At 41.1% G+C, this 14,214-nt stretch overlaps 1 protein-coding gene across 1 annotated transcript in view; it reads right to left on the minus strand.

Moving 5' to 3' along the window:
• Positions 1 to 1,996: 1,996 nt before the first annotated feature.
• The window catches only part of FHL3 (four and a half LIM domains 3), a 63,790-nt gene continuing 51,572 nt past the window's right edge, over positions 1,997 to 14,214 (minus strand). The window contains exons 4-6 of the mRNA XM_073665885.1: positions 8,458 to 8,627; positions 8,125 to 8,311; positions 1,997 to 4,365 (exon numbers count right to left, since the gene is read on the minus strand). Of these exons, the coding sequence (XP_073521986.1) occupies positions 4,214 to 4,365; positions 8,125 to 8,311; positions 8,458 to 8,627 (509 nt within the window). The 3' untranslated portion in view covers positions 1,997 to 4,213. The remainder of the gene's footprint in view (positions 4,366 to 8,124; positions 8,312 to 8,457; positions 8,628 to 14,214) is intronic.

The following is a 14,214-nucleotide window of genomic DNA, read 5'->3' on the forward strand; positions in this document are numbered from 1 at the left end:
CTATCCCTTCCTTTCCCCTTTCCACACACCCCTCAGTTTCCTGTTATTTTTTCCCTACCCCCTTATCATACCCTTTTAAAAGTTTAATAAAAATTAAAAACATAATATATTGGTGTTTGGATAAAAAAAACAAAACTGCATCATAAACTGTATATGTGAATCCAGCCTAAGACTGCACTTTGAAGTATCTATATCAGGGGTGCACAAGCTTTTGGGGTCCGAGGGCCACAATGTCAGATTGAACCAGCCCAATGGGCCACAATAATATCAAAGTATTGCCCTCTGAGATGTTTACTGTATATTAAAAGTATGTCCCATAAATATCTAAATAGGTGCTGGCTCCATTTATAGGACTCCCACCTATCAGGAAAGTAGAGGTACCCTTCTCATGGGTGCGGAGTCCATAAAAGAAGAGACTATGCATTTAGCCCTCTACATTGTAGTCTATGTCTGACACTTTCCCATCAACTATAATGAATATAACACTCATGCATGGCCACTCCACCTCATTTCTGTGCTCTAGGAGTCAGGATTTGCCCATTCTACCAAAATATTGCTGGCCCAGAAATGATCACACAACAAACCATTCATAATAATAACACTTCCCTGCAGTGCTACACATCGCTGGTCTTCTCCATGACATAGAAAATATCTTTGACCAGACACTATACAGAAGGCTGAGGGCCATACAAAAAGATATCGTGGGCCAGAGGTTGCGCATCCATGAACTACATAGATATAAAAATATACTCATACAAGATATTATAGATCTCTCTTAGGCCACGTTCAGTATTTTGTCAGTATGTGTAAGCCAAAAATCCGGAGTGGACCATTCAGAGGAAAAGTATTATAGAAACACGTCACCACTTCTGTATTTATCACCAACTCCTGGTTTTGGCCTTAAACTTCCAGAAGTCATCTCTAACAACGTCATAGAATACAAGGGTCACGATTCCTCAAGACCTACAATTCTCTCGCCGGTCTTGATGAAGGGTGTGTAGTAGCGGATGCTCCTGACTCGTTAACAGTCAAATGCCTCTTAATGAATCAGACGAGGCACGTCGTGGTGTGCTTCTGATGGAGTACGATTTGTGGCATAGCGAACACCGCCGCTCATCATGAATTTGACAATCAGAGGTTGCAACGCCCTTGTCTCACTCCAGCACTGTGCACTCTGTTGGAGCTGGGGCAACAATGGCATGAAAACGCCAGCAGTTGTATTTTTGTGTGCAACCTCACATTGAGCAAAAAAAAATTGCATCTTTTTAAAGCTTTTTTGCCAGCAAAAATCTTTGATGAATCGCCCCGAAGAGGCCTTTTGTACTTTCTGATCATTAGATGCGTCTTTCAACAACTCCTGGTTTCGGCTTACAAATACTGATGTAAACTACTGACCAAAATACTGAACATGTGAACGTGGCCTAATGAAGGACTTTGCTACACTCTCTCATTAGATATCATTATTGTGACAGGGGACTCCTGACAGGATGCGCATGGCACACCATCTCCAGAATGACAGTCATGGGACTGCAAATATTCAAATTGCAAAGTTGCAGCCACCTGCTGACTCAATTCTCACCAGCTTCGCTCAATAGAGATACTGACTGTGGATCCATGCAAAACACACGGAGACATGACAGTTTTTTTCCGGCAACATGGATGACAAGGGTCAATACAAGTCAATGGGTCCATGAAAAACATGTACAACATACAGAAAGCATCCATGTGCTGTCCGTGTTTAACATTGCAAAGCTTTGTAATTTAATTCTTTCTTTATTCATACCGGAAAAACACTGATGGTAAAAACAGACACCCAGATAACACACTTATACCAGTAAGGAGGCCTTAAACAAATATTTATCTCTCAGAAATAAATAAATATATCTCTCACATCTCTCCAATATATTTCTTTGATAATCCGATCATACATGTATATGAAATTGGGAAAGATGGTCACATTACAAGAAGTCAAATAAATATTTTCTAGGCACATTAGTTTCACAAACGTTACCAAAAGGTTTATTGCATAAGATTTTAACAAACATTTATACGATTACATGATTATGTGCACATTATTAAAAGAAAAACATAAAAACATTTGATTATTGCTCATCTTAAAACTCTGATTTGCCAGCATCAAAGTTTGAATTACAAAATTACAAATATATCAAAAACACATCCACGTGGCCAGGGTTGCTGTGCAGTTTAAGTGTTTTTTTCTTTTTTAGCATTTATTTGCTACTTTTCCTCTTTTAAGAGTCCATTCCTGATTTTAGCCAAATTTTGGAACCATCAAAAACTTTTCAAATCTGCCCTCTGTAAATTTGACCTGTAGGTCCTAAAAATATTGCTGTGATATTCCGCATTTCTTCTAGCAGTAAACACAAGAGTGGGACACTTATGAAAGCTGGTTTACATGAATCATTTAAGTTAAGTCTGATCAGGTGACTTACTTGAAAAGGTGTTCGCGCAGAGTAACCAGAAGGCATGGGAATTTGTTTCAGTTCATCGGAAGGGCAACTTACTCTAGTTTTTGGATTGCTCACCATTGGGGGTGCATTTGGTAACAAATCTCCAATTTCCTTAACCAACACACTTATTTTGAATAAACAATTGACAAGTAAAGTACAGTTTTCCTTTTCATCTACCATAAAGGTCTAAAAGAATTAGAGAGGGAAGAGATGGACAATATTTTAGGGGAAAAAAAAAGGCATAGGTTATAAGAAACCCACACAGAGGATACTATTTCACTGTCCAAAGAAACTGAACAGCTATTACACATGGTTAAACAGGGTGATTCAAAGATCACAATGCACAGAAACTACATAGGTCCAGATTCAACAAAGCGATTACGCCAGAATTCTGGCGTAAAATAGCTTTGAAAAGTTGTGCAAAAATTTTGCAACTTTTGGCATTATCAAGCATGTTTTGCCCAACTTCACCAAAATGGGTAGAGCTGTGGCAGGACAGGTGTGTGACATCATAGCTCGTCTAATTCATGACAAGCTGTGGCGTACTTTATGCCAGAAGTCTTACTTCAGTCCGTGACTGGAGCAAGATGTGTAGTGAAGCGCATGCCACTTTTAACTGAGGGGAACCAGCTGTTAATCAGCATGACGTCTGCAGTGACACCTCATTGACAGAGCAGACCGGAACAGGAAGCGCCTTTGTTGATGAGAGCTGAAATGAAGCAGGGGAAATCCCTGGGTGACCTGGCAGATATGGTTCCTGTGCAGGCAAATAGTTAGCAACTGTGTTAGTTCGTTGCCCCATACAAGTCCTGGATAACCCATTTAAAGGACAAGCAATGTAAAGAGTTAGTTTGCAAATCTATTGCCAATAAGATTCAAAGAGGACACTTGAGCTTCCTAATCACAATAGAACAATTTACATTGACGTTAGTCTCCCATGACAAATTTTCTTATATACAACACAACAGGCCATAAAGTGTCACAATCATAATACTGTATTACTACTACTGTGGTCACTATTTCTTGGAAATTATTGTTGTTGTAGTGGTACAAAGGTAAGTTATATTACAGTCCAAAAGGGTAATATTGAATAAATTATGAGACCAGTTACTGGGCATCCCTATTTTTGGAAACTTGTACATTTGTCTTATAAATACTTGTAATGCAAAAGAGACATGACAAAAGATTATTACTGCTCTCGAGGAGTTGTCCAAGGTGGACCCTGCCTCTCTAAATGTGCATCTGTGGCTTACATAAAGTAAAGGGATCTGCTACTTATTATAAAGGAGACTAATAGTGATGAGTACAACATTTCTTAAAGCAGATTCATTACGCTATAAATCAAGTTTATTTTAATAGTAAACTTTATAGAAAATGTGCATTAACAAAAAGCTATACCAAAAGGTCAGCCTGAAGACCTGTTTTTTTTGTTTATTATACAATCATTTTACTTTATTTTTTATACAATATTTCCGAATATATAAATTACAAAGCTAAAGGTTCGTTAACTACTGAGCAATATCCACTTTTTCCTGCAAAATCCAAACTGAACAAACAAATGTACTCCAGCAATGGAAAAAGTAAGCAAGGCAGACAAATAATGGAGTGTCAAAAGCTGTCGTAAGGACACAGTTATTGTGCCGTCCACAAGCGCGATATTGGGGAGAGTAGCCCATTGCTCCATAGGCTACAGTTGATTCCTGACAAACAAAGGGGTACATGTTGGCGCCCTCTCCGGAAATTTATAGGTCACTGTTGCAGTCACGACACAGAATGTCCTCGTTATCTGGAATAAATCCTTTTCCTACCAGGGAACATGAGCAACGGGAGCAGTTAAAGCAGCTGTGATGCCAGTGCTTGTCTTCAAAGGAGACATACTTGCCTCCTCCAAAACCTAAACAGAATCAAGTGAAAAAAAAAAAAGTAATAAATAGAAAATAAACTGGTACAAAAGTAAAAAAAAACACTATCTTAAACTTTTAATATAGAGAACATATGTTACTTTATTTGGTGCAGCTCTAAAGAGCTCACTGAATTGCCTAACGGGGCCCTTTATCAGTGGAGTTTTCTCTCCTTACTCCCCTATACACATGAACGCTTGGCTGAGCTTGCATGTTTTCTCAAGGAGGAGAAGTAAGCAGTCTGACAACTCTGATGTCAGCTTATCTCCAGGGAGAACAAAAAGATCCATCTCCATGCGGACATCTGTCAGGGGATAGTTGGCAGGCACTCAGACATTCAATGATCTTCTGGTCCTGCCAAAATCAGATGTTGTAGGTAACCTTAATTTGTAAGAGGGCCTTTAGTGGTATGACTTGCACAATAAGGACAAAATATTGGGAAACACCTCAATCATTTAATTAAGGTTTTTCATTCAGTCTCATTCCCAAAGGTAAATAAAATCCAGAATCTAGCCATGCAGCCTGCCTTTACAAATATTTGAGAGAATGACTTTTACTAAAAAGCTCACTGAATTCGGATGTGCTAATGTAATAGGATGCCACCATTGTAACAAGTCAGCTCATAAAATTTGTTCCTTTCTAAATATTCCATCAACTCAGTGTCACGGGTGTGTCAGGTGTGACAGACAGTCGTTCTGGATCCAGCGGTAGAAAGTCACTGCGCTTGGCACCTTCTTGACCTTTTTCATCTCTGTAGTGTAGTGATATCCTTCTCCCTCTAGGACCTAGCAGTGACCTCCACCTTCTGCTGCTAATTGACACACTCTTGCTTGATGTTTAAATGCCTTTAATCTCTCCAGAGGATAGCTCTATTTTCCTCTGTCCAGGCTTGAAGTACTAGTAGCCGGTTAGTGTCTTCTTGGAGTTCCCTTAGAGGATAGTTGGCGTGATCTCTCTGGTGTCTTCTCAAGCTAAGTGTTTCCCTTGTCTGTTTACCTGTTTGTCTTTAGTTGCAGTGGGGGCTGACTAGTGCTCATCCCGTCCGCTCCCTACCTTGTGCCTATCACTAAGGACAGTCAGGGATTAGGTTTCCTGCTCTGTGATAGGTGTGGAACCTATTTAGGGACGTTAGGAGAGTCAGGGTGACTGTCAGATCTGCCTAGGGGTCTCCACTCCCCCTTTCCCTAGTGTTTGGGCTTCCTCCCATCAAATCAAGGAGTGTCAAATCACCCATCGCTAGCTAGCAGACAGATAGAGGAGTCTGGGTTTACAAATGCCTAGATGATGTTACCTGGAGCTATGATGTTGTTATAGCAGAAGATGAGGTCCCCAAGTTCAAAGACCCCATCTATGCTATATAAGTCTGACGGTTACCTTAGGTCAAAAACAACAACTAAATGTTCCTTCCTTGTATCAATAGAAACTAACGTGTCCTTGCTAGTCATCAGAAGTGTCTGATTAAATGTGTCTGATTAAATGTGTCTGAATAAATGTTTAAACTACAAACCTAGGCGTCACGAGAACAGAAACCAGCTTTTGTTTGCACAGCTAAATTGTATGATCGGACCATATATGGTAAATCCGTTTCTGCCTCCAGGGTGTATATAAACCCTATGCTTTGTAATAAAGTTAGAGTCTGTTGACACATACTACCTGTCTTGTGTCTTATTCTCTCCGGGCCTGTATACTAAAGGATAGAAGAACCAGAAAGCAGTGACTACAATGTTATGGGGTTGTTTGTCAGTGGCTAACCTAGGCCCTTAGTTACAGTGAAAGGAAATGTGAATGATTCAGCATATCAGGACATTTTGGACAATTGTAAGCTTCCAACTCTGTGGGAACCGTTTTGGAGGAAACCCTTTTCAGTGTCCACATGACTATTCCACAGCGCAAAAAGAAAGGTTTATAAAAACATCGTTACGCGAGTTTGATCTGCAAGAATTTGATGGGCCCACACAGAACCTTGAACTCAACCCCATCAAATGCCTTTGGGATAGACTAAAAAGGAAATAGCGAGCTAGGCTCTCTAGTCCAACATCAGTGTCTGACCTCACAAATGCTTTTCTGGATGAATGGATGAAAATTCCCACTGACACACTTCAAAATCTTGTAGAAAGTTTTCCCAAAAGAGATTGAAACGGTTTTACCTACAAAGTTGGGACCTGCTCTATATTATTACCCAACTATTTGTCCATATATTGTATTTAAAACAGAGTAGACTTGAGTTAAGAACATACACATCAATGCAGACTAGTGAATGGACAAAGCAGATAGAGGAATGTGACATCCGATATGTGTCTGCCCACTTGATTTATTGCACATTGGTGAGAGTAAGGTAAAGTAATTATCGAGCAAAAAATACAATTATATTCAGATATGAGTTCTGGATGATAAGTGTAGATCTTAACCTCCTCACAAATATAGAGGAATATTTCCTATTTCCTCGTCACTCTCTCTGTCCTCACTACCTTAGTAACAGGTGATGCAAACAATGCAAAAACTTCTCAAGCACACATGAGCCAAAAGACAAAGCTCAGCAAGTATTTAAAGGGAAGCTGTCAGCTGCTTTTTGTCTGGAATCTGACAGCAGCATGATGTAGGGGCAGAGAGTCTGATCACAGTGATGTACGTACAGGACTGCTTGGTGCAGTTTTCATAGATTCCCTGTTTTCTCTGCTGTAGGTGTAGCAGTGGTCAGAATGATGAGCTGTGTATGACCCCACCAACACAACTGATTGGCAGCTTCCTGTGTACTCTGTACTTAAAGAAAACCTGTCACCATGAAAATGCAGTATAATCTGCAGGCATCATGTTATAAAGCAGGGGGAGCTCAGCAGATTGATGTATAGGGTTGTGAGAAAAGATTAGGTATCACCCGTATTTTCATTATTTAATCCTCTGTTCTGGCAATTTTTGTCCAGTGGGCGGGGCCATCAATAACTGACAGCTATCTTTATACAAGTGTGCATACAGAAATAACTGTCAGTCACTGATAGGACCGCCCACAATAAATAATAATCTTTTTATTAATATAGGGCCCAACATATTCCGCAGCGCTTTATAATTTACAGACATTATCGGCACTGTCCCTTTAGAGGCTCACAATCTACATTCCCTATCACTATGTCTTTGAAGTGTGGGAGGAAACCCACGCAAACACAGAGAGAACATACAAACTCCTTGCAGATGTTGTTCTTGGTGGGATTTGAACCCAGGACCCCAGTGCTGCAAAGCAACAGTGCTAACCACTGAGCCACCGTGCGGCCCACTGGACTGGAAATTTCAGAAAGAGCAGAGGTATAAATCAATAAATCACAGGTTATACTGAATCTTTTCTCACAAAATCACATTTCATTCTGCTCACCTCCCCCTTCTCTAAACATGGTGCCCGCAGCTTGCATTGCATTTTCTTGGTGACAGGTTTGCTTTAAGCAGAAAACCACCAATCAGTGGTGGGGGCAGGTTACACAGATCAGCTGGACTACCAGGCACAAGACACCTAGTCCTGCATGGATAATCTTTTGCTGATAAAACACTGCATTGTATTGAAACTACAGCTGAGCAAGTGACACATCCCTGTAATCAGGCCTTCTGTTCCTATATTATTCTGCTCTCGGATTAAATGGCAAAAAACTTGCTGACAGATTCCCTTTATTGGACATGACAGGATATAGGTAAACACACATATTTAAGAATACATAACTTATTAGTTTATCTTTTACATATTACAAAATCAAAGCAAAATAATATACCTGTGATAGGTTTAGTGCATCCAAAGCATTTCTTGGCATATAAATTACCGAAACACTTGATACAATAAGGCTTCTCATCCTGCGAAGTAAACTGTTGACCAGCCAACTGGGTTTTACACCCAGTACAGACAAAACATTCCTTGTGCCATGGCTCATCCCGGTAGGTTACGCCACCTTTGGTCAATGACTGCAAAGTAAAAGGACTGCGTTAATTATTAGTGAAACTGGAGGCAGTTATCCGAGTGAGTCACAAAATCAATACAGATAATCATTGGGATTGGATATATAATAAAGTACTAGCAGCAGGTCTGTGCTTGTGTCACCTTCTCTTACCTTCTTACAATGTGTACAGCGTGGGGCAAACTTGCTCTCATAACATGGGATGCAATAATGGGCCTGGTTATCAGGAATAAATGAGCGGGATCCGATGGGTTGCTTACAGCTATTACATATGAAACAGTGCTCATGCCAAGTTTGTCCATTGTATTCCAATTTGCGTGATCCTGCAGGAAAAAGCAAGATGTACTTTCATGCTCACAAATATCCTTACATACATAATTCATCCGCATGACGACAAGCTATAATGGAAACTACTTGTACATTTTTCATTTCAGACCCAATTTTTTTCTTGCTTTGCTCTTCTGTAAACTCCAGTCAGGGAAGCATAATTATCTGTTTTCTAGGAAAAGTCCACTTGGTCTTAAGGTATTTTAAATATTTATAGCCTGAAGAAGCCTTTAATCCTATTACTGCTGTCCTAAGAAGACTTCAGTGCAGAGCCAAGGCACACACTGAAAAGTGCTATGCAATCCCGAAGAACGCAGAAAATAGAAAGGCGTACAAGAAGACAAAAATAGGAAAGGGATCACAACCTAATTAAGTGACAAAGCAAACATGTAATCTAATCCTCATAATAAATAATGTCATCACAGATTGTACTGCGGCTATAGCTGGACACACACTGGACAACTGTGCTCTCCTCTAGCCCAATGATCATGTATGTGTAGAGTTGCTAACTTACAAATTATTGTTTTGTGGTGGAATATGAAACCAAGGGTGTAAATAAGTAAAAAAGAAAAATCTAACAGTCTGATGATGTTTTCGTCTATCAGGAGATGTTGGGGCGATTGTCAGACTGCTTGTACAGATATTCAATTGTCAGCAAATCCCGGGGGAAGTGATGGACTCTTACAGAATTGTAAGGTCCATAGTCACCAAGAGACTGTGTGCATCTATCATATTCTATATTATCAAGTATACTCTGTGACATCAGTATAATGGTTTCTGTGGTTATAGAAGTTATAACATGGCTTCAAATTTAACATACATTTGTGTAATTGTAGGAAAATGTTCTCTCCCCCCTCCATTCCTTGCTCATTTCATTTAGCAGATGTTACTCTAAGTCTTAAAAGCTGTGGTGCTACATATAATTATTTTAGTAGGTCAGAATGTTTTTACTTGTGTGACTTAATGGAGAAGGGTAGGAATCAACATTGAGTTTATAGTTTCTAGAATTCTTCATTTGGATTTTGGCAGAATGCTATTTAAATAAATCCGATCGTCAGGTCAAAGAAGTGGCCACTTTTTGCTCCCATTTCATTCCCCATGCTCCATTGAATATGAGGCAGTACATCCAATGATATGAACCTTTTACTAACCCATGGCATGGTGGGCATGGCTTGGGTTAATAAAAGGTTCATTTCATTGGATGTGCTGCCTTACTTTCCATATTTATTGATTGCTAATGACTGTTGGATATAGTCCATAGAAGCATGAATCCCATTTTTTAAATTGCCAGTACTGCTGACTTTACTTTAGTTCTTTTAGAGGGGATCTTTTTATTCAGTGCTAATTGTTATTATCTTTATCAAGGGTGTGTGTCTCACAGGGTAATATTGCACAGCGGTGTAAAGACATGCCCCTAGGGAATCTTGTGAACCACGCTCCCTAGTAATCAGCACTTAATAAAAAAGACCATATCTCTGGAACCGAATGGTAAATTTAAAAACACAAAAACAAAAAAACAGACTATAAGACACACCCCAGGTTTAGACAGTAGAAAATAGGAACAGTTTTTCCTTTTAATTAAAACTTCCCTGATGGTGTACAGTGGAGAGGTCATTATCACTAATTTTAATGCACTAGGGTAGAATAGGGAGGTAATAGATCTGTTTGTGTACAATACACACTGCTGAGAAACACACACAGCTCTGCTATAAACACATTTACATACACACATAAAGCTCTACTACACGCACATTTACATACACACAGAGCCAGAGGCATCACTAGGCTCCAGCCCCGGATCTTATGAGTAATGCCCCGAATCTCCAGTGACTTTTTTTTAAAACTTAAGTAAACTTTATTGTTCAAGCAACACTTGAACACAGGCAGCCTGGGTTTGGCAGACGCAGAGCACATGGTGGGTACATAAGTGGCTCCTCCTTCCAGCTCCGTGTTGGCGTCATGATAACCGTGCAGTTTAAACTGGCTTCTGATCCACCGATGAATGAGCAAAAGGCTCGGTCATCTGGTGAAATTATATTTTGTGCTGTACTAAAGATCAAGGTTTTGGTAGCCTGTTGTCCTGTATTAAAAGGCCCTGCACTGCCGGGAAAAATGGCAGCCTATGTCCTCTGATCTATATCAGATCTTTCAGTGCACATCTGAAGTATGGTTGTCTATACAGTTATGTTAATGGAAAAATAGCAAACGGAGGAATACTGCCTGTAAATCAAGGTTACTATGATAGTAAATCACGATCTGTCTTGAATCATGAGACAGCACAGCCCATAAGGATGTTCAATTCAAAGGGAACTTGTCACCAGATTCATTCTAGCCAAACCACGGGGGCCTTGGATCAGAGCCCGGCTGCACAATTGCAGCCAGGTAAGTTTTTCTCTGAAACACTGATGATTCAGGGAAAATATACCCGAAAGATACTTCAGGGACCACATCTGGAGACGAGACTAGTCCAGCGCTGTCTCTAGCCGGTTCTTCCCAGCTCTGCTCCTGGTGACTGCAGGTCTCTCCCATGTGTCTACATAGGGAGGGACCCATCAGCCACCACTACCAGTGCTGGGAAGATCCGGTCAGGAGGCAGCGCCATACTAGTCTCATCTCTGGCTATGGTTCTGGTATCTTAGGGGAGAATTTTAAGAGAAAACTATACCTGGCTGCAATCCTGAGGCCAGGCTCTGATTCATGCTGCCCGTGGTTCGGGCAGCATAAATTGGGTTCCTCCGTTAAGTTAGGGAAAGACCAGGTGGGAGGAGATGCCATTTCACTTTTCACCTCAAGCAGCAGGTAAGCTAGAATAAGCCCTGCATGAGACTTCAGTACACTGAAGCTGCCGGACACAGAACTGCTTTCCTCTGCTCCCTAACACAGCATGTCATGATACCTCAACTCATTGCCGGCATCTGCTCTCCTGCCGCTTCATCTACAAATATGACAGACAGGTGGAGGAAGCCAAATCCCTCTTTAGATAAAAGTCCGGCTTTATCTCCTGCTCTTTATTACAGTGCAAGGCTGGGTCAGGGGCCTGTGGGGCTGAGAACATCTTCCCAGAAGACAGCGGGCACCTTCCTAGTCTCCCGCACACCATACATGTAGGTCTGGTGCAGGTGGATTTTTTTTGGCAGGACTGCTGGAACTTGCTTCTTCTACTTGTTAGAACCATCCGGATTTACTGCACAGCAACGGCTCTCCCCTCCTCACAGTGACATGATGAGTGGTATAGACAAACTACATGGCTGCACTGAAAATCTGAGACATAATAAAAGGTGGACATGAGAGGTGAAAGAATAAGCAAATTGATAAAATTAAAGAATTACAGCCAAAATAAATAGCCAAAATAGCAAATTCTCTTGTCTGAGCAAGAGGAGATAGTGTGCTAATTACTGATGATCTGACAGGCAGGACGCTTAGTGATCCCAGGAACAGGGTCTGCTAGAACCTCCCCTACATTTATTGTCTATAAGACTGCCCAGAATAGCCAAGAACAGCACTCCGCTACTTCTGGCAATCTCAGACAATGAATGGTGCAGTGGTTGATCACTGCCACTCTATTCATTTTTAATGGGAGTGCCAAAGACCAGACGAGCACAGTGATCAGGTATCTCCAGCCGGCCCATAGAAAATGAATGGTGCAGCACTGTGCATAATCGACCATTGCTCCATTCACACAGGGTTCTCGGGATCAGTGAGGTTCACAGCAGTCGCACCCCCAGCGATCGGGAAGTTATCCCCTATCCCATGGCTAGGAGACCATTTGGAAACTTAATGCAACCCATTTTAAAGATTTTTCGACATGTGGCCACCCAATTCTAAGGTCAAGGGGATTCTGACAGCCGATCCCTGCTAATCAGAGCCCCTGGATTATGAAAAGACTTTGCAGCAGTGACCATCAATACATGGGAAGGATCATCAGGATTGTCGGCTCTTATAACGGAGCCCACTGTATTCCAATTATCAGTGTACAATATAATATAGGTTTAGCGTCACCTGCCTTTATTGAATATACTGTATTAATGTCTTCATGTATGAACAGCAAGTTCTTACATTACATATACCTACAGCTTGTATTACAAATTTGGGCTATTACAAGTTACGCATTCTGCCTTGGCTAAAAATACTACTCAAAAACATTAAGAGGAGTATTTATACCCGTCTGTAAAAAGTGTAGTGTGACCCCTGCTGGCGGGGTTATTCAGTTACTGCACAATAGTAGTCTTCTATAGATGCTGTGTACATATGTTGTTCAAAATCGTGGTGTTTTTACATCACTATAAAGTGGTACTGTGCGTTTATAGTGCAGCAGTGTTATTTCTTGTCGGGAGCCATTTCAGTTTTTTCCTAAGACAGCAAAATAGCAAGAATTTTGCCCATACTCCGAGTAACTGACAATCAACTGCCAATATGTTGTAAAGTGTGTAGTGCCGATGATGCAATATACACTAGGCCTGAGCCCTGGATGTTTTAGGACCCTAGCAACACCCCTGCACACAGCTCTGCTACAGGCACATTTCCATACATATTACCACATCAGTCACATGCCTGGAAGGAACTGTAAGATCACATGACATGAGAAGACCTGGAGCTAGATGAGTGGAAAAGTCCTTCAACTGCTCAGGAAATGCATGGCTACCTTTCCTGCTCTGCACCGATCATGTAAATCAGTGAAGGGCAGGAGATGGGAGAGCAGTTCCCTCTGTGATTGGGAAGGACTCGGTGTCTGTTTTGTCCTCCATCACAGGAAGCTGCCTCCGGACTATAAGACGCAAACACTACAAGAGTATTACTTACTAAAAAGTGCATCTTATAGTCTGAAAAATACAGTACTCAAGGGATCTTTGGGAATAGAAGAACAAAAACTTGCCACTTTTGACAGCATCTCCAAGTCATTAATAGTTATACTGAATAGGAAAGAAGTTCCAGGCACGTCACAAGCAAATGTCCTAACACTGTCAAACACTTGCCAGCAATTTGGCTCACACAAATGATCCTATGCCAAGGAATTCTGAACATTGATTTATTTCCTTTTCTTGTGAAATTCCCCAGAGATTTTTACGGTTTGTATTTAAATCAGATGCCAAGTAGTTTTCCGGTCCTCTCTTGAAAAGTACTATTAAAGAATATAGTAACAGACACCAAAACACAGCAAAAGAAATTCAGACTCTTCTATACATGTGAAAAAGACACTAAGCCATAAAGCAACAATAGCTAAATCTGATAGGCTGAGTGGATAAAGTAGAACCATAACTAGAATAATCATAGTTCTGTCTCATTTTGGTCTGGACTGAATGGAGTAGTATGACCACATGACGCGCCCCTGGGCCTTCTGTGCCGTGCGGCATCGCGTACACGGGGGCTTACCCGGAGCCGGATCAGATGGGGGTAGTAGTCTCGTGGCGGTGACCCGGTCCGTGCCCAGGGAGTCAAACTAAGTGGCAGTCTATGGCAGTAGATGTTAACTTGATCGACTACGCCACCCGTTGAGTGCGGCTTTGAAGCCGCCGCTGCAGAACAGTCCACTGAGGCCAGGTGTATAAGGATGTGCAGCGTGGTGGTATAACCCCCAACGGGAGG

The sequence above is a fragment of the Phyllobates terribilis genome, unplaced genomic scaffold, assembly GCF_046119375.1.
Source record: "Phyllobates terribilis strain yellow unplaced genomic scaffold, ASM4611937v1 Scaffold_2__4_contigs__length_985480577, whole genome shotgun sequence".
Taxonomy (NCBI): Eukaryota; Metazoa; Chordata; class Amphibia; order Anura; family Dendrobatidae; genus Phyllobates; species Phyllobates terribilis.